Raw genomic sequence first — 22073 nt, forward strand, 5'->3', positions numbered from 1 at the left:
TAGGTGGCAACAACCTGGTGACAGATTCCATTTAACTCTTGTTAAAAATCCACACTGTTGCTAAGTCCTAAGAGGTTCTTACTCAATTGTGTACTATTTTCCAACGTTAACAACCACCACTGCAGTCTATCACCGATGGCTGGTTTCCTAGTCAAGGAGACCAGCCCTTACAAGCTCATCGCTATAGAGTTTATAACCGATCCTCGGGTGAGCCATACAGCAATCTGACTGTACCCAAGCACTGATGCCAGCACAGAGGGGTTGGCAGGGCAAGGAGTGAATATTCATTTTGCATTAACAAATGTTTAACTAGCCAGCACGCGACTATGAATTCTCCGGGGCTTATGGCAACCCAAGGGGTCAACGTACAGCAATAACAGTTACATATCCTGAAAGGGCTACCCAATCCCAATTTCAGGATACAATTAGTATGATGATCCGCAACTAGGGCTTATTTTTAGAGTAGAGCTTATATTTTAAGCATAATTCAAAAAGCCAGAAAAATCTTGCCAGGGCTTATTTTCAGGAAAACACGATAGATTATATAGCCAGCGGACTGGTTCCTATCATATATTTTTTGGAGCTTGTGCTGACCCATTTTGACTAGATACATTGGATGGATGGATGGATGGATAGATGGATAGATGGATAGAGGGATAGATGGATAGAGGGATAGATGGATAGATAGATAGTCTTAGGCGGGCTTTACACGCTGCGACATCGCTAGCAATTGCTAGCAATGTCGAGCGCGATAGCACCCGCCCCGTCGTACATGCAATATCTGGTGCTTGCTGCCGTAGCGAACATTATCGCTACGGCAGCTTCACACGCACATACCTGGTCAGCGACGTCGCTGTGACCGCCGAACAATCCCTCCTTCAAGGGGGAGGTGCGTTCGGCGTCACAGCGACATCACTACAACGTCACTAAGCGGCCGACCAATAGAAGCGGAGGGGCGGAGATGAGCAGGACATAACATCCCGCCCACCTCCTTCCTTCCGCATTGCTGGTGGACGCAGGTAAGGAGATGTTTGTCGTTCCTGCGGTTTCACATACAGCGATGTGTGGTGCTGCAGGAACGACAAACAACATCGTATCGGTAGCAGTAACGACATTATGGAAATGAACGACGTGACACAGATCAGCGATTTTTTTACGCTTTTGCGCTCGTTTATCGTCGTACCTAGGATTTACACATTGCGATGTCGCTACCGGATGTGCGTGACTAACGATGTGACCCCAACGATATATCGGTAGCGATGTCGCAACATGTAAAGCCCGCCTAAGTCTTATCCTTCAATGGAGAAGTGTTACTCTCCACAGTAATAACTTATCCGTGTAGGTTTTCTAAGTTTACAAGAGTTACAGGGACCTTGCCCACATGGGCCCAAAAAATTTTGGCAGTGGCCATGGCTGAAATTTTACTGAGGACTCAGTGATTGATATATTACTATCATCTCATGCTTATATCTAGTCAGAACATGACTGGGGTGACATTGTACAATTTCATATCAGAATGTACAGATCCATCAGACAAAGGAACTATAAATTCTTGACTGACCGACATACCTACATATGATTTATATTGTCTAGTTTACACTTCAGACAGTCTGACATATTTTTTTTGTGTCATAGCACTAACGGCATCTTTCCTATTCCAGACCCTGACTCAGTTTTTAGGATGGTCGGTTTTAAACACTGATACTTATGACAAAATGAATAAACTCGAAAACAGAAAGGACATTGCCCAGGAGATGCTAATGAACCAGATGAAGTGCACGCCTTCAGAACTCCAGAGTATTCTGGTAAATGTCTTCAAGTTTGTTTTCTACTTTAGCGGGAGACTAAACTATGAGGTCTAACCAAAGCAATGTTTCCATTTTAGAAATCAAAAGAAAAATTAAATAAGAACGTAGTCGACTGTGAGGAGAAGGAATTGGTGAAGATATTGGTAAGATTCTTAAAGGAACATAACCGTAGATTGTGTCTACATAACGCTTCACCTCATGTTTAGCAATATAATTAGTATTGTCTATGCATGGATTGGACCAAAGTCTACATGTAGGAAGTCCCAATCTAGGAGAGATCATAAATGAGTTATCTAACCCCTTTAAAAAATGATCAGTTTAAATTATGAAACATCAGTACAATAAAAAAAATTAAACATCAAGGTCTTCCAATGAGATAAATCAACTAAAATTAGGAAAATTTGTGGAATTAGTTCTTAATGAAGATTTTCTTAATCCAATAATTCATCCTCGGGTTATGCTTCTTCCTACTGGTTTGGCCACTTGACCACAAGGTTGAGTACGAAGAAGCTTTAGGGCACTTGTACCCCTATTCTACAAATCCATAATACTAAGCTCATAGAAATGTATAGACCCATATTGTGCTGCCTTATGGTGAGATTGTTGCTGCGTCACAGAGACTGTGACTCAGCAATGATCTCGTTAGCGATCTCGTTGTGTGTGACGGGGTCTTTAGAATAGGTTATGCATGCCAGATAAGTGGGCATCCAACAGCTGGAACCCGCACCCGTCACATCAACTTGAAGTAGGCCAGAAACCACAGGTAGTTGCCGTTCTCAGGTACCGCAGCTCAGCTACTATTGGAGTAAAATACAATACAAATGTTCTGTGTAACACAGATTAGGCATTTCCCCCATCTATTACTTTAATGCCTATGTAGACATTTTTGCGCTGTTCTATCACATGCCCTATAAAAGCAGCGACACACCTTTGGAAAACAAATATATAAGTTAAGAAAAAATCTTCAACCCAACTAATAGGAGCCATCTGCTCACAAGTGTTTATCTTCTTTTGAACAGAAAGAAGAGCTGCCAGACCCAGCGGCGCTGGAACTCTATGAATTCCGCTTTAGTGACCTGCCAGTGTCCGAGCACGATCTCATCAAGAGCGGCATTCGCCTGTTTGTAGAACTAAATGCTGTGGATAAGTTTAAGGTGCCAGCAGAGGTAAATGGCCTGACATACATAACGCTATCCTAATGTATTGCTATTTTATCTACATTGTTTGTATGAAACCCGAAAGCAGAGTATATTAATATTATATAAAATGTCAATTCAGTGCAACTGCGGAATGAAAAATGATTAACGGAATGGGGTACATGTACAATTACAATGCATGATCCAGTCTGCCGCTGAAGAGCTTTTTTCTCCTTCCTGATCCCAGTTTATAATCCACTGGATCACAAATTCAGAAAAGAATTTTACACTTTTACATAATTATTATGATGTTTTCTTCTTCTGATACCATAATTGGTTACCGCTGTGACCAGCTCCATAGGTAGACTGTGCCACAGATTAATAGTTCTCATGGTAGAGAAGCCTTGTCTACTCTGGAGATTTAACCTGTCTTTCTCCAGATGGAGGAAGTGCCAAGGTTTCTTTTGAGGGAATTTTGCATGGACAGGTCTTACATTTAGTATGGGCCTTTTATGGTATTTGTGCAAGTTAATCACGACCTTCTCTAGACGTCTCTTCTCAACACTATACACATTTTATTTTTTTAATTTTTCCTCATAACCAAGATCCTCCATGCCCCTTATCAGTTTGTGGCTGTTCTTTGTACTTTTTGTTTAGCTCCCGGGCATCTTTTCTATGAATTGCTCCCCAAAACTGAAAGGGGTGGTTCACTAGTTAGCATTACCAGCCACATCGATATAACATTGAGAAAGAAAGCTTCTCTCAAATATGAGGATCATGAGGTGGTTCACTAGTTAGCAGTAATGGCGACAATGATATAACGTTGAGAAACAAGCCTTTTTTCAAATACCTTGTGTTGCCAATTCTACCTCTGAGTGGCACTATTGCGGTCCAATCATCCCCATCGAGTGACGCCCGGGCTTCGTGACCTCCAATGTCTGGTGATGTCTCGTTAACTTCCAGTTGACCCAACATCACCGAGCCCGGCCTCAGTCTCCCTGAGTGACTGGGCTGTAGGCGGCATTTCACCACTCATCCTAACCCAGCGTCACAGCCCAGCATCTTGCGTTCTCTCCTTCGTTGCAGAGCGTCGCAATCAGGAGCGATGCTGGGCTGTGGCGAATGGTGAAACTCTGCCCACAGCCCGGTCAGTCAAGAAGACTGGGGCCACTTCGGTGATGTCAGGTAAACTAGAAGTTGACAAGACATCACCGGACATCAGAGGTCACGCAATGGGGTTGAGCAGAACTAGTGAACCACTTCTTGAACCTCATATTCCAGATGAGGGTGTACTAACATTTTGTGAAGTTATAGTATGTCCCTATCCTGCCTCTTTTAATACATGACAATATTCTGCTAGCCTCAGAAGCCTCTGATTGATATTGCATACTATTATTTAGTCTGTGATCTACAAGTACACCCAAATTTTTCCCTACAAGTGACTCTCCTAATTTACTTATCCTAGTACATATAATTCCTGCATATTAATGTGACGCACTGGCCTATCAGGTCGTCACAAGGGTGCCGTGCAATCTTCTGCATGGTACCCGCTCCTCCTTGGTTACGGGTCCTGTCCCTTTGGTGTTGCTAAGAACAGGTATACACAAATCCTGAGGAACACTCTGCACCACACCCACCAAACACCCATTGGGCAGCCTGAGGGGAATAGGGCCACCCAGATGGGGGGATGGTAGAAGGAGGGCCAGAAGTGTCACTTGTAGTCAGAGAGTGTCAGTGAGCAGTGACAGGAAGAGGTCATGCTGCGGAGCTGGGCTCCTGTACCCGTCCCAAGTGCCGGACGTTGGCCTGGTCTGGAAGGAGCTGGAACCCCGGTCGCAGGGGGTAGTGGCAAGGGGCACGGTACTGCCACGGAGGGCAGTTCGGTGGCCTTGTGCTACAACCGGGCTGGGGCCAGGGCATGACTGGGTACGCGGACCCTAGGCTGGGAAGTAGCTTTATGCAGCCCAGTAATTCACCCAACGAGGACAGAATCTTCATGAACCGCTCCCCCCCTCTCCAAAATCGGGGTACTAGCCCAATGAGAGGGATAGGACTTCCCAAAACTGTCCAGAAAATCCCAAGCGTGAACCCTGAGAGCAAGCTCACCCTACTAGCCACGCAGGTGAGCGGGACGCGAGTAGTTGTAGGCAAAAGGGATCCACCAAGTGTAAACACAGTGCCAAGGGACAAGGCTTCAGACCAACCAGCAACGCCAAAAGGACACAGAACCAGCGTGTTCGAACTAAAGCTACAGGGCATTCAAGACTTTTAGTTTACCCGGTGTCAGTGTCAGCATCTCTGGACTGTGTGAGTACGTTGTGCCCCTTTGCCTCTAACAGGTCCCTACTCTACCATCACCGAGCCCCGGGACACTTTCCCCTACCCACGGAGGGGTTAACATCACCAGCTGCCATTCCATCGCTCTCGGGTGCTCCCTCTCTCTCCCAAACGCAGCAGCGGTGGTATCCCGCTTTACCAGAACCCGTGGGTGGCGTCACGAACACTATCCAATCCACCCATCATCCCCCTTTTGTAAATACCTTTGTACTCCCCTTTTTTCATTTCGAGCGGCCGTGCGACCCCGCCTCGGGTCCGGAGACCCCTCGAGCCACTGCGGATCCGGATCCGAGTAGCCCGTCGGCTGTCGCGGGGGCGGCACATTATTAGTGCCCAGATGCACAAATTTACATTTCACTGCATTACTCTAAAACCACAATCATGAACAGTTTCCCGGATTTCTCAACAGTAATGGCATTGAAGGCCATAACTGTCCACTTCTCCACAGTGGACAACTGAATTCAGCTTCACAGCATTTGTAGATAAGGTAGACTTTAAAGAAAAGATGGCAAGTTGAACATGTCTGTAGAATAAGCTGTCAAAACAATTATATAGAGTAGATGATGCTGAATCTATTAATATATAGATTTGTTGGAAATTATTCAGTATAATTTATATTTTGAATCCTTGATCTTTCTATGCTTAGGAGTCCAGTGGGCAGGCCTATTCAATCATTTAGTGTAAAGCCTGCTTTACACGGGACGACCGATTGTGCGATTTTACAATCGATCGTACCCGCCTCCGTCGTTTGTGCATCACGGACAAATCGCTGCCCGTGTCGCACAAAGTCGTGAAACCCCCGTCACACGTACTTACCTGCTGAGCGACTTCGTTGTGGGCGGGGAACGTCCACTTCCTGAATGGGGAGGGACGTTCGGCGTCACAGCGATGTCACACAGCGGCCGGCCAATAGAAGTGGAGGGGCGGAGATGAGCGGGATGTAAACATCCCGCCCACATCTTTCATTCTGCACTGCCGGCGGGAGCCACGGGACGCAGGTAAGTTGTGTTCATCGTTCCCGTGGTGTCACACGACTCACGATTTGTGAGCGATACTGTGTCGCTCAGAGGTTTAACACGAGACGACGTCGTGTACAATGCCGGATGTGCGTCACGAAAACCGTGACCCCGACGATGTATAGCACAATCCGTCGTCTCGTGTAAAGCACCTAAGACCTACCACTGGACTCTTAAAAATAGAAAGAGTTGGCTTTCAAATAAATAAAATAAGAAGGTTAGAATACTTATTTTCCTGCCTATCCTCTTCTTCTCTGTAATATACAACCCACAGATAAGACTAAAGGGTGCTTTACACGCTGCGACATCGCTAACGATATAACGTCAGGGTCATGTTGTGACGTACATACAGCAACATTAGCAACATCGCAGCGTGTAACACCAAGGAGCGACGATCAACGATCGCAAAAACGTCAAAAAATGTTGATCGTTGACATGTTGCTTCTTTTCATAATATCGTGGGTGGTGCATGCCGCTGGTTGTTCGTCGTTCCTGCGGCGTCATACATCTTCTTACCTGCGTCCACTGGCAATGAGGAAGGAAGGAAGTGGGCGGGATGTTCTGGCCGCTCATCTCCGCCCATCCTCTGCTATTGGGCGGCCGTTTAGTGACACCGCAGTGACGTTGAAGGAGGGATTGTTCGACGGTCACAGCGACGTCGCAGACCAGGTATGTGCGTGTGAGGCTGCCGTAGCGATAATGTTCGCTATGGCAGCAATCACCAAATGTCGCACGAACGACGGGGACGGGTGCTATCGGGCACGATATCGCTAGCGATGTCGCAGCGTGTATAGCACCCTTTAGACTACCAGTACATTGCAGATATCCTCTACGCCAGCCACACAAAGTGGAATAAAACTGACTAATTTTGCAATCTAACATATATACAGGAGTCCTGGTTGGTCCTTGATTGCAGGTGTCAGGTACTACACTGATAAGCAAAAGGGTAACAATGCTTTGAACTTTTGAATTTCAGGCTCCATATCTCACCATCCATTACAAGCTTTGAGCATGAGACTACCTTAATTTTATAGACAATTATCTTGGCTATCTCATACATAAATTTAACTTGCAACCATGTAGCATATGATTATTTATGCAGATTCTTGTCTACTGCATTGTTACTGTTTTGCTCCTAAAAATCTTAATTTAAATTTACATTATTTTGTAAACCATCTTTGGCTTTCAATCTCTGCCTTCTGGGCATGCTCTCAATCAGATTCAAGCATGTCTTGACAGAAATCTGATCTCAGGTCTCTTCCACACATTCCCAATGTTGGTGCTGACCGGTCGACTCACTTGGGTATGTATATAGCTTTTTCTTCAACTCTAGCCACAAGTGTTCAATTGGGTTGAGATCTAAGGACAGTGAGGGCCAATCCAGCACCTCTACTTGATTGTCATTGAACCATTTCTTCACCAGTCTTGACATATGATTCGGCTCATTGTCCTACTGCAACACTATGTCATCCTTTTCATACCCATTTTACTTGAGTGTATGAAGTAACTCATCTTGTAGGATACTCACATATAGCTCAGCACTGATACTCCCATCAATATTGGTCAAGTATGCAAACGCCTTTGGCTGTGAAACAACCTCATATCATCAGGCGTCCTCCACCGAACTTGACAGTTCCTTCAATTTCTTGATCCGTTAGCCCCTTTTTCCCTTGTTTCTTCCAGCCCTATTTGCTCCCATCACATAAAAATATCCAGTGTTTACAGCTCTTCGGCAGATCTAGGTGTCTCTGAGGTTACAGAGTAGAAACAAACTCAGTCTTCTCTAATCCTGCAGTAATCCTGTTGTCCAGTTGACCTCTAACTCCCACATTTGGTGGGTAATCACAAAGCTATGTCATTGATGGAAGGAAGAAGGTAATAACTGTGGAACGCTTCAACGGATCCCAGTGATTCTGAGATTCTTTCATGACATATTGTACTTCATGTTACTGGTAAACTTACGATAATGTTTTATTTGTGAAAATACCGAAAATTTGGCAAAAATGTTGAAATATGAGTCGAGCCTTACTAAAATCTTTGGGAGGCAAAAAACACAAAACAACTGCAGTTGAGGAATTAGCTTTTATTACTATTTTTACAGTATTCCCTTTGTGGTATAAGTGATAAGGCGGTTTTATTCCTTAGCTCAGTATGATTACAGTGATACCAGATTTATACAGTTTAATTTTAGGTTTGGCTACTAGGCACACTTAAAAAGCTTTTTTACAAAATAAAGGTTTTTTGCATCATCGAGTTTTGAAGGCGTTTTATTTTTCTGCCAACACAGTCATGTGAGGGCTTGTTTTTTTCCAGGATGAGTTACAGTTTTTATTGGTACTATTTTGAACCGCATAATGTTTTTTTATATCTTTCTATACTGCTTATTGTGAGGTATGATCAAGAATAAACAGCAGTTCAGAAATCTATTTAATTATTTATTTATTTTTATGCCGTTCTCCGTGTCGTAAAAGTGATAAAACAGCTTTATTTTTCTGGTCAGTACAATTATAGTGATACCACATTTATATTGGGTTTTTTTTTTATTTATGTTTTGCCACTTTTACACCACAAAAACAATTTTATAGAAACAAAATTTGTTTTTGCATTGCTGTATTCTGAGAACTGTAGCTTTTTTATTTTTCCACATACTGAGCTGTATGGCGGCTTGTTTTTTGTCGGACATTATGACGTATTCAGCGATATCAGTTTTATTTACAAAATACTTTTTTTGTTGGTATGATGAAAAAGCATAGTTGTTTTTGTTTGTTGTTTTTTTTTGTTTTTTTTTTAAATGGTGTTCACTGAAGGGGTTAAATAGTGTGACAGTTTTATAGATCGGGTCATTCCGGATGCGGCAATAGCAAACGTCTAATTTGTTTTTACATAAATATATGTATTTATTGGTATCAGATTTTGTTTATTTTTTTTTTATTATTTTTTTAATTATTTACAATTTTTTTCACTTTTTAATTTTTTTTTAATTATTTACAATTTTTATTTCACTTTTTTTACAGGACTTTATTACTCTTTTACACTGACAGAAGCTTCTCAGACCATGCTCCTGGTCATCATGACGACTTCAGGTTGCCATGACAATGATCAGGACCCTGCAATCACGTTGCGGGGGTCCCGATTGCTTGGGAGAGGAATGCACTCTCTCTACCAGCCAATAATTGCTGCTATCGCTATTGATCGCAGAATTTAGAGGGTTAGTCAGGGGCGTCGTGGGGACCACTCCTGGCTGTGAGAGCCGGGGCTTGGCTGTCACATAAGCTGAAGTCCTGCGGCGATCGTGTGTGCACAGCTCCTATGCACGTGCGATTGGCATGACGTTCATACGGGGCTAAATCTTCACAAAGAGTTTTCTTGAGAAAAAAAGGCAGCGTGCGCACAGCTAGGTTTTGCTGGGAAATGTCTGCAGGAAGTTTTTAAACATTTCTCAAGAAATTTCCGCAGCAAAACCGTGGGTAAATCCACGGGTAAAAACGCCTAGTGCGCACAGGGCCTAAGTTGGCAAACTCTATCCGACTATGAAGTATGGGGTACATCACAGGTCGTAAAAGGATCAAAGGAAATTTTTCAGCTGATTTGGTATGTAATCTAGGAGAAGCATAATGTTGTTGCTAGGAGTCTTATTCCAGGGATGTGTCAATTAATAGACTGTGCGTTGTCATGTTAATAACATCAGTATTTTATCACCAGGAGATTATCACTACAGGACTAGGTGTCTCCTGCCCCCTAGTGAACTGCTCTGGTTAACCTGCCTCCACCACTGATTAGCAGCTTGCCCTCACTGTACAATGAAAACTACCAATCAGTGTCGTGGGCAGGGTTATACACAGCTCAGCATTCTGAGTTCTGCTACTGTAGATCTGCAGCAGAGAAAACAGTGATTATATCAAAATGACAGTATGTAGCCCAGCAAGTGGCATCTGTGGAATCAGGGTTTCAGTTCCTACATCGTGCTCTTCCCAGACACATCTGACAGCCAGCATAGTTAACCCCAGCACCTCCCAGTGTAGGCCAGGGACTAGAATCCATTTTCAAATAAAGTAAATTGTGAAAGGCTCCCTTACGAATATTTAACCTATACAAAAATGGAGCCATGAAATCACCAGTCAGGGTAAAAAAATATCAAAAAAATTTATTGAACACTTATGCAGAAAAGACATACAATACATAAAAATCAAAGTGCATGGTGCAGGAATACGAACTAATAGAGATACCACCAGTCAAAAATACATAGGGGGAGAACAAAAGTCTCCAATGGGATGTGCATAGACACAGTATTACACTTCAGCCATAGAAAGCTAATCTAGATCATCCATTGTGCACCATTGTAGCAAGGCACTTACCCATGCTATATCCTGTTGACAAGTGGTATTCCCATAACCCCTACGCACGTTTTGCGTGGGCTTCCTCATGGGGGTTACTGTCTTCTCAGATTACATAGCAAAATTCTGCTGACAGATTCCCATAATTCTTAGTAGAGCAGTTCGGCTGTTATGACCTGCTCCAAAAGTGATATATACCTAGACAGCATCTGCTGGCATCGATCCTGAGGAATCTTAGTCCATACCTTATGGGCAATGGTCTCCGAGGCACTGATATTCTTGGTTTATAGTTTATAATGAATAGTATATCTGGTCTCCCATACACAGACAGTAGTGGACAAAACCATGTGATAAATCTATTTTTCTCCAATTAGGTCTTAACAAGATGGATGTATACAGTGAGGAAAGGCTACCGGGACATAACGTACCACAACTGGCGGCATGGATTTAACGTGGGACAGACAATGTTTACTCTGCTAATGGTATGTAGTGCTCCAGTTATGGAGAAGAGATCACTGAATTTTGATTTTTGGATCTGTCAGCTATTTCATGTATCTGCTCGTAATCTTCAGGAAATAAGAATTCTGGAGCGATGTTGCTTGGAACTTTTGTGCTGTTTCTGTGAATCCTCCAGATTTGACACTGTCCGCATGGATTGAACAATGTCTATATGTAGTAACACATGATGGTGGTTGGGGGGAAGGAGTGAATAACTCTAGCATCAAAGTTTATAAAAGTGCAAAATATCATAAATACCACCTTCAGATTTAAGTGAGCTGCACCGGAAATTGTCATTTCTTCCTAGAGCACTGCAATGAGTAGGCCCTACCTATGCAGAGCACAGCAGTCAAGATGAGGTTGATATCGGCTGCTATGCTCTGCACCAGCAGTGACTTGGTTGACAAAGCACTCTATATAATGAAGCGCGATTTGCAATCTCTGTTACTGCCTATGCATAACCTATCATGTAATGACAAACATCTTAATTTGCTATGCTCTGCATAGGCAGCAAACAAGGTGAAACGCTGAGTAGTTAATGAAAACAGTATTGAATCATGAGCAATACAGTCTCTGACAGAAGTTCTGTCGCTTATCCATGTTATGTAAATAAAAGCGTATAACCTGACTTTAAATTCATCCATTGGTTTCATAAATTACTCTTTTGAAAGCTGAAACTCTCCCAAATTTGGTTTAGGTTATGAAAATAAAGTTGCTGCAAAGCTGAAATATTGATCATTTAATGAACACAGAAAGGTCAGATTTTGTCAAGACACGTTTTGTCGCCCACAGAAAGTAATGTTAAATTCAAAAAAATAATTTACTTCTAATACAAAGATATGTTGCATAACATTGGTGAATGATGTTGTGGTGCTATTAGAGCCATATTTAATATTTTGTGTGACTTCCATGAGCTTGAAGGACTGCATCCATGCGGTTGAACAATGATTCATACAATTTATTGATGAAGTCATCAGGAATAGCAAAGAATGCAGTCTTACATGCCTCCCAGAGTTCATCTACATTCTTTGGCTTTGGCTTCCAAGCTTCCTCTTTCATCCTACCCCAAACATGCTCAATGATGTTCATGTCTGGTGACTGGGCTGGCCAGTCCTTGAGCACCTTGATCTTCTTTGCCAGGAGGAACTTTGTTGTAGAGATGGATGTATGATATGGAGCACCATCCTGCTTCAGAATTTGACCCCTTTTATGATTGGGAATGTAAGAGGTAGCTAATACTTCTTGATATTTTAGGCTATTGATATTGCCTTCCACCTTGCAAATGTTTCGCACACCCCCATACTGACTGTAACCCCAGACCATGATCTTTCCACCGCAAAACTTAACTGTTTTCTGGATCCATACGGGCTCCAGTAGGTCTCCTGCAGTATTTGCGGTGGCTGTGCTGTAATTCAACTGAAGATTCATCAGAGAAATCCACCTTCTGCCACTTTTCCAGCGTCCATCTGTTTAGCAGGCTGTGGGACTTGGCAAATGCCACATGGTTTTTTAATTGCCTTTTGTTTAGTGCTGGCTTCTGGGCACTGGTTCGACCATGGAGGCCATTTTGAGACAGAATCCTACAAACTGTTCTAGTTGACACAGGGACTTGAGGAGACCAGGCCTTTTGGAGCTCTGCTGCAGTGGCAGAGAGGCTTGCTTTGGATTTCCTAACCAACAAACATTTCTCCTGAGCAGTTGTCTTGTGGGGTCTCCAAGACCTGGGCTTGTCAAAAACATCTCCAGTCTCTTCAATTTTTTTTTTATTCTTTGTACTTGACGCTGAGACACATTAACCCCTTCACGACCCTGGACGGATCTATCCATCCAGGATCGTGTCCCGTTAAGCCCCGCCCCCTGCCGCGGGCAGGCGGCGTGGATCGGCACACATATCAGCTGTTTTCAACAGCTGACATGTGTGCCTGCTAGCCGTGGGTGGAATCGCTTCCACCCGCGGCCATTAACCCCTTAAATCTTGCTGCCAAAGTCTGGCAGCAAGATTTAAATGCGCGCGGCCATGTTTGTTACTCACCGCCGCCCCCCACCGGAAGTCACGTGTGTTATCACGTGACTATCGGTGGTTGCCATCGTAGCACAGGGTCATGTGATGACGCCTGCTGCTACGATGTTTCACTTTCATTTTCCCTCGGCCGAGAGCAGAGGGAAAACCAAAGTGACTGAATCTGCTGATTACAGCGGTATAGCTGTGATCAGCAGATAGCGATCAGCAATCGGATTGCTGATCGCTATAGCCCCCTAGGGGGACTAGTAAAATAAAAAAAAAAAGTAAAAAAAAAAGTTTTAAAAAATAAAAAAAAAAACAAAAAACCTAAAAGTTCAAATCACCCCCCTTTCCCCCCATTGAAAATTAAAGGGTTAAAAAATAAATAAATATACACATATTTGGTATCGCCGCATTCAGAAATGCCCGATCTATCAAAATATAAAATCAGTTAATCTGATTGGTAAATGGCGTAGTCGCAAAAAAATTCCAAACGCCAAAATTACGTTTTTTGGTCGCCGCAAGTTTTACGCAAAATGCAATAACAGGCGATCAAAACGTAGCATCTGCGCAAAAATGGTACCATTATAAACGTCAGCTCGAGACGCAAAAAATAAGCCATCACTGAGCCATAGATCCTTAAAAATAAGAACGCTACGTGTTTCGGAAAATGGCGCAAAACGTGCGCCACTTTTATTGGACAAACTTGTGAATTTTTTTTAACCCCTTAGATACAAGTAAACCTATACATGTTTGGTGTCTACAAACTCGCACCGACCTGAGGCATCACATAGATACCTCAGTTGTACCATATAGTGAACACAGTGAATAAAATATCCCAAAAACTATTGCACGATCACACTTTTTTTGCAATTTTTCCGCACTTGGAATTTTTTTGCCGTTTTCCAGTACACTATATGGTAAAACTTATGGTTTCATTTAAAAGTACAACTCGTCCCGCAAAAAACAAGCCCTCATATGGCAAGATTGATGGAAAAATAAAAATATTACGCCTCTCAGAAGAAGGGGAGCAAAAAACAAAACCGCAAAAACGGAAAGTGCCCGGGGGCTGAAGGGGTTAAAGGTGCCAGCCACCTCTGCAGTGGATCTGTTCTTGAGCCTCTTTAGAATCAAGGCTTTGGTTGCAGGGTGGATTTTTGGCATGTTGTCAGAGGTCAAGTTGCAGTTCAAGTGAAGGTCTGGGGTGCAGGGTTTCTTTTTATACACACCCACACCCAACCAATCATTTACTGAGCACAGGTGAGGATGTAAACTAGGATTGGGTGCATTATATGACAAGGCGACAAAACATTTGTCTTGCTAAAATCTGACCTTTCTGTGTTTATTAAATGATCAATATTTCAGCTTTGCAGCAACTTTATTTTCATAACCTAAACCAAATTTGGGAGGGTTTCAGCTTTCAAAAGAGTAATTTATGAAACCAATGGATGAATCTAAAGTCAGGTTATAAGCTTTTATTTACATAACATGGATAAGCAACAGAACTTCTGTCAGGGACTGTATGTATTTTTCTAATGACCAACATAGTTGCAATATTCACCACAAGTAATGTGATACATCCTTACAAAAATTAGAGCGTTATATAATTTTCAACACACACTATGTACTACTGTCTTCATTCTAAGAGCTGCTTTAACATTTCTACCCTTTTCATATTCCTAACTAGAGTTGTGGCTAGGGTTCTGCTTAGGGCTAGTGTTAAGTTTAGGACAAGAACTAAAGTTGTGGCTGGCATAAAAAAATAATTACATTAAAGTTGCAAACAAATAGAAAAACATAAAAAAATATAAAAATGTATACAGTAAGTCAATAGAAGGTATAAAAAAAATTAATAGTAAGACTTATAGGGTAAATACACAATTAAACAATGCAAAAGATATACTACAATAAGAAACTGCAGGACCAGGATATTTTTTTATACCCTCTATTAACTTACTGACACATTACCTTTAAGGTGAGGCTCTACAGCCAGGTATCGTGTGTTTTGGGATTATATTATTTATCTGTGAACACTACCTTGTTTGTATACTTATTTATCATGCATTCTATCATCAGTGCCCTGATATTTAATTGGGGATAAGTATGGCTATGTGCGCACGCTGCATCTTGTGGTGACCACAAAGATATACATTTTTGGTCACAAAAAAACGCAGCCTCTGCATGCATTTTTTGCCACATTTTACTGCGGTCTTTTTTTTACTGCATTTTTGCCCAGTGCGTTTTTTAAGTCAAATCTATCGACTGGAAGGACTCAAAAACGCTGGCAAAAATGCAGAAAGAATTTACATACTCCATCTTTGTGGTCACCAGAAAGACGCAGCCAAAGAAAAGCTGCAAAGTGTGCACAGTAAAAATGAAATCTCATTGACTTTGCTGGGGCAGGAAATGCATGCAGTTTTGGGACCAAAACTACACCCAAAAAAAGGCACAAAAACGCGGCAAACAACGCAGCGTGCGCACAAGGCCTAAAGGATCATTATGTCCCTCCCCCTATTTGATCCAGTCTTTTTCTCTTGTCAATCATGTTTTCTACATTTGTTTTTGTCAGCCTTTTATTTTTTGTATCAATAAAAGTCAAGTTTATATATAAATACATGCCCCCCTCCAGGTATACTGTATATCCCCACCCAAGACCCGTCCTTGTATATATGGTCCCTTCATGGTATATATGTCCCCATCCCGGGCCCCTCCTGGTTGGTATATTCCTTCCTGATGTATACAGTTGAAACTAGAAGTTTACATACACTATCTAAAAAGACACATCTGCATGTTTTTCTCCCTATCTGACATGAAATCAGAATAAGCCTTTCCCGCTTTAGGTCAATAAGGAACCACAATTATTTATATTTGCCAAATGCCAGAGTAATGAGAGAGAGAATGTTTTAGGGCATTTTTATTACTTTCTGCAAAGTCAAAAGTTTACATACATTTCATCAGTATTCGATACCATTGCCCTTACACTATATGACTTGAGTCAAATGTTTTGGATATCCTTCCACAAGCTTCTCACAATGGTTAGTAAGAATTTGGGCCCATTCCTCCTGACAGAACTGGTGTAACTGAGCCATGTTTGTAGGTCGCCTTGCTTCCACTTACCTTTTCAGCATTGCCCATAAATTTTCAATAGGATTGAGATCAGGGTTTTGTGATGGCCACTCCAAAACATTGACTTTGTTATCCTTAAGCCACTTTGTAACCAGTTTGGCAATATGCTTCGGGTCATTGTCCATTTGTAAGACCTATTTCTGCTGAACCTTTAAGTTCCTGGCTGATGTCTTGAGATGTTGCTTCAGTGTTGCCACATAATCTTCTTTCCTCATGATGCCATCTATTTTGTGACGTGCACCAGCCCCTCCTGCAGCAAAACAACACCACAGCATGATGCTGTCACCCCCGTCTGTCACAGTTGAGATGGAGTTCTTAGGCTTCAAAACGTCTCCCTTTATCCTCCAAACGGAACAATCATCATTATGGCCAAACAGTTCAATTTTAGTTTCATCAGACCACAGGACATGTTTCCAAATATTAAGGTCTTCATTCCTGTGTGCATTTTAAAACATTAATATGGCTTTTTATGTTTCTTTTGGAGTAATAGCTTTTTCCTGGCAGAGTGGCCTTTCAGCCCGTGCTGATACAGTACTTGTTTCACTGTGCATAATGACACAATCTTACCAGCTTCCACCAGCATCTTCACAAGATCTCTTGCTTTTGTTCTTGGGTTGGTATGCACATGTCTGACCAAAGCAGGTTCATCTATGGTACACAGAACCAGTCTTCTTTTTTTCTGGAAATTGCATCCAAGGATGACTCAGATTTGTGCAAGTCCACAATTCTCTTTCTGAGATATTGGTTGATTTCTTTTGACTTTCCCATGATGCTACTCAAAGAAGCAATTAATCCAGATGTTGCCAATAAACCTATCAGAAGCTTCCAAAGACATGACATTGTGATGTGGACTGTCCCATATCGTTTAAAGGCATAGTACTCTTACTATATGTAGACTTTTGACTTTTCAGAAAGTAATAAAAATGCCTCCTCTCATTATTCTGGCATTTGTCAAATATAAACCATTTTGGTAATCCTATGTGACCTAATATGGGAAAGGTTTATTCTGATTTCATGTCAGATAGTGAGAAAAACATTCAGATGTGATGTGTTTTTTTAGATACAAGTGCATCTCAATAAATTAGAATATCATCAAAAAGTTAATTTATTTCAGTAATTCATTACAAAAAGGGAAACACATATATTATATAGAGTCACTACACACAGAGTGATCTATTTCAAGTTTTTATTTCTGTTAATGTTGATAATGGCTTACAGCCAATGAAAACCCAAAAATCATTATCTCAGAAAATTAGAATAATTAACACACAACACCTGCAAAGGCTTCCTAACCGTTTAAATTGGTCCCTTACTCTGGTTCAGTAGATAGGCTACACAATCATGGGGAAGACTGCTGACTTGACAGATGGCAGTCATTGACACACTCCACAAAAGAAAAAAGGTGCACAAGCAACTGGAATAACCTCAGCCTTGATAGGATTGTTAAGAAAAGGCCAGTCAAAAATTTGGGGGGAGGTTCACAAGGAGTGGCCTGCTGCTGGAGTCCGTGTTTCAAGAGCCACCACACACATATGTATCCAGGATATGGGCTACAACGGTCGCCTTCCTTGTGTCAAGCCACTCATGCCCAATAGACAATGCCAGAAGCTTCTTACCTGGGCCAAGGAGAAAAAGAACTGGACTGTTGCTCAGAGGTCCAAGGTGTTGTTTTCAGATGAAAGTAAGTTTTGCATTTCATTTGGAAATCGCGGTCCCAGAGTCTGGAGGAAGAGTGGAGAGGTCACAATCCAAGCTGCTTGAGGTCTAGTGTGAAGTTTCCACAATCAGTGATGGTTTGGGGAGCCATGTCATCTGCTGGTGTAGGTCAACTGTGTTTTATCAAGACCAAAGCCAGCACAGGCGTCTACCAGGAAATTTTAGAGCACTTCATGCTTCCCTCTGCCGACAAGCTATTTGGAGATGGAAATTTCATTTTCCAGTAGGAGTTGGCACCTGTCCACACTGCCAAAAATACCAATACCTGGTTTAATAACCATAGTATCACTGTGCTTGATGGGCCAGCCAACTCACCTGACCTAAACCCCATAGAGAATCTATGGGGTATTGTCAAGAGAAAGATGAGAGACACCAGATCCAACAATGCAGACGAGCTGAAGGCTGCTATCAAACCAACCTGGGCCTCCATAACACCTAAGCAGTGCCACAGGCTGATCGCCTCCATGCCTCACTGCTTTCAATCAGTAATTCATTTAAAAGGAGCCCTGACCAAGTATTGAGGCATTTACTGTACATAATTTTCAGTAGGCGAAACATTTCTGAGTTAAAAATCATTTTTTTAGTTGTTCTTATATAATATTCAAATTTTCTGAGATAATGACTTTTTTGGGTTTTCATTGGCTGTAAGCCATAATCATCAACATTAACAGAAATAAACACTTGAAATAGATCACTCTGTGTGTAATGACTGTATATAATATATGTTTCCCTTTTCGTATTGAATTACTGAAATAAATTAACTTTTTGATGATATTCTAATTTATTGAGATGCACCTGTAGTGTATGTAAAGTTCTGGTTTCAACTGTATACCCTAGCTGGGCCCCTCCTGGTATATATGTCCCTATCCTGGTTTATTTGTTCCCTTCCTGGTTTTTGTCCCCTTCCTAGTAGATATGTTTTCCTCCTTATATATATGTTCCCTTCCTTGCTCATCTTGGTATATATGTCCCACTCTGGGTTTATAGGTCTCCCTCCTAATTTATATGATCCCCCATCTTGGACTCCTCCTGATATATATGCCCCATCCTGGTAAATATGTCTCCATTCTGTCTCTAATGCCCCCCAAAAAAACGTTACTCCAGCTCCCCAGCTCCCAAGTCGTGCTGCCCCCCCCCCTTCCCCCGGCAAATGTCCCGCCCATGTCTTCAGCTCAGGGAGTGCTTACCTTTCCCCACCAGCTGCCACCTCTGTGGCTCTGTGTTGCCTGCAACAGTGTGATGAGGTTGCAGAGTTGACACATCCCACTCCGCCCCACTCACCCTGCTCCACCACATGGCTAATTTATATGCTATGCACCTGAAGATCTTTGCATGCAAATTTGCCATGTGTAATGGTCAAAGTGACACGGCTAGGCCCCTCTGTTGCAGCTGTGACCGGGGCCCCATGAAGAGAGGGGCTGGCTGGGGCCAGGGGCTTAATAAAGCTAAGTAATTACCCTGGGCCCAGCCGGGCCCCCCCTCTTAACCGGGCCCCATACACCAGTAATGGTTATAACGCCCTGACGGCAGCCCTGCTTCATGGACAGAACCAAGGTCATTACAGGACTATATCACCTAGCTTAGTACAGTGATTTAGTACAGTTTCAGGTCAATTCCATATACACTTGTATCATGTAAACCAGCATCTCCCAGTATGTTCGTTACGGATGAGATGCAGGGAGGATCAGAAATAACATTTACATCCAGACCAGACACCTTATAGATGATATTTCCACTGATTTTTCACATTGTCTCCACGTAGTACAGATGCCATGTTGATATTTCATTCCCAGAGCTCGTCCATGCAAACTTCTCAATTCTCCACCTTCAGGAGCACATCCCGAAAACGTGCCCTTAAAAATAAAAGTATCAATATACTGCCCCATAAATAAAGATTAGTGATGAGTGAGCACAACCATGCTTGGGTGCTTGGTACACGAAATGAGCATGTGAGACACTTGCATGGGCTCGACCTGAGTACCATGTATAATGGAAATCAATGGGAAACTCTAGCATTTTTCTGGAAAATATCTCCCATGCTACACCTGAATAAATAATAGCCCCTTACTGTGCTTCTCCAGGCTAAATTGCCCCCTCTCCATAATATTCCCCCCTCACTTCCCCTCTCCATAATGTCCCCCAACCCTGCCTCTCTCCATAATATTCCCTTCACACTGCCCCTATCTATAATGTCCCTCCCACACTGCCCCTCTCCATAATTTCCACCGACACTGCCTGTCTCCATAATATCACCCTATACAACTCCTCTCCATAATATCCCCGCCACAGCTCTCCATAATGTTGCCCCACACAGCTCCTGTTCATCTTTTCACAACACATCTCCTCTCCATAATATTTTTTTTAAATCAGATCTTTTTTATTAAACAACTAAGAATCAATACAGAGAAAATATATTGCATCTTATATAACTAGTAAAAGCGTACATTGAAAAAACATATATTGTCTATAATTCAGGTTCTTCCTCTGTATATAAAAAAAAAAAAAAAAAAAAAAGGATTCTTAGATCAGTTATAGAAATTGAGCCTACAAACAACATGGCTCCACAGATAAACAAAAGTTTAAATTATGCAATAATACCTCAGTCTAATAGAAAAGTCTCCTCCATCAGTCGTGTCGCTCCGCATCATATTTCCATACCCGCTTGCCTCTCTCTCCCCGTTTAATCATCAATCACACCCTTCCGGCCCCTCCCACAGCACCGCTCAAAGTCCACTTCCTCTCCATAATATTCCCCCAGCTCCTCTCCATAATATTCCCCCCCACACAGCTCCTCTCCGTCTATTACAACCACACAGCTCACTTCCATAATATTACACCACAGTTCTTTTCAATAATGTCTCCACTCCGTAATATCCCTTCCACACAGCTCTTCTCCGTAATCTCCCCCACACAGCTCTTCTCCGAAATTCCCCGCCCCCCCCCCCCACACACACAACTCCTCTCTTTAAGATTCCTCTCACAAAGTTCCTCTCTGTAATATTACCTAGCACACAGCTCCTCTCTAGAATATTCCCCCCACACACAGTTTCTCTCTGTAATTTCCTCCAGACGCAGCTCCTCTTCATAATATTCCCCTCACACACACCTTTTCTCTATATTCGCCCAACACAGCTCCTCTCCATAATTCCCCCACTCACACAGCTACTTTTCACAATATTATAATATTCCCCTCACACGGCTCCTCTTCATAATATTACACACACACGCAGTGCCTCTCTATAATATTTCCCCACACACACCTCCTTTCCATAATTTTCCCCACCATACAGCTCCTTTTCAAAATCCCCCCCACCACACAGCTTCTTTTCATATTTCCCCTCACACAGCTCCTCTCCATAATATTATCAACCCCACACCCTGCCCCTCTGCATAATGTGCCTCTTTCACAATCCTCTGCCTTGTTGTCCCATAATGTTGCCTCATAGTAACAGCAATCCCCCTTCCTCGTCCTACAATAAGATGTTTAATCTCCGGCTACTCCTGGAGCACTTATTCTATTTGGCATGTCTTTTCCTCCTCTGTTTTGTGGCGCCTGCAACAGCAGCAGTGTGAAGAGGTCACAAGATGGCAAGATGACTTCATCACGCTGCTGCACATTGGGGAGTGGGATGACTAGCGCTGCTCCAGTCCCAATCCCAGCGCCAAAATGTTTAGCTGTTCTTTCAGATGTGCATACAGTTATATACAGGGACGTGGGTGCCGGAGCCTCCCTGTTCCTTTGGGGCACACAACATCCTTCGGCGGGCCGCAAGACCATGGGCCATATGATGTGCAGGTCTGGCTAAGAGTATAAGGGGTTCAACAGTAGAATGGTGGAAGAGAACAAAATACTTGCCTTATCCTTGGGCATATAGGTCCCAATCTAAATAAAAGGATCTGTTCATCATTAACTATATATGAGGATTTCAAGGAAACTGTTATGGGTAAACCGTTGCTACATTTCAGCTTATTTTTTTACTTTAGATGGAACCTGTTAGCAGGATTTAGGCCTCCATAATTGCCATCAATTGTTATATAGGATGGTGACAATGTCGAAATTAGATATTCTAGCTTCACCAGATTCAGCATAAGGATACCTT

At 42.5% G+C, this 22073-nt stretch overlaps 1 protein-coding gene across 1 annotated transcript in view; it reads left to right on the forward strand.

Moving 5' to 3' along the window:
- Positions 1-22073, forward strand: part of PDE6C (phosphodiesterase 6C) — a 94743-nt gene that overhangs the window by 14471 nt on the left and 58199 nt on the right. Inside the window, exons 9-12 of the mRNA XM_075348583.1 lie at positions 1662-1805; positions 1886-1951; positions 2828-2974; positions 11006-11113. Coding sequence (XP_075204698.1) covers positions 1662-1805; positions 1886-1951; positions 2828-2974; positions 11006-11113 — 465 coding nt within the window. The remainder of the gene's footprint in view (positions 1-1661; positions 1806-1885; positions 1952-2827; positions 2975-11005; positions 11114-22073) is intronic.

This window comes from Anomaloglossus baeobatrachus, chromosome 5 (assembly GCF_048569485.1).
Source record: "Anomaloglossus baeobatrachus isolate aAnoBae1 chromosome 5, aAnoBae1.hap1, whole genome shotgun sequence".
In the NCBI taxonomy this organism is placed as follows: Eukaryota; Metazoa; Chordata; class Amphibia; order Anura; family Aromobatidae; genus Anomaloglossus; species Anomaloglossus baeobatrachus.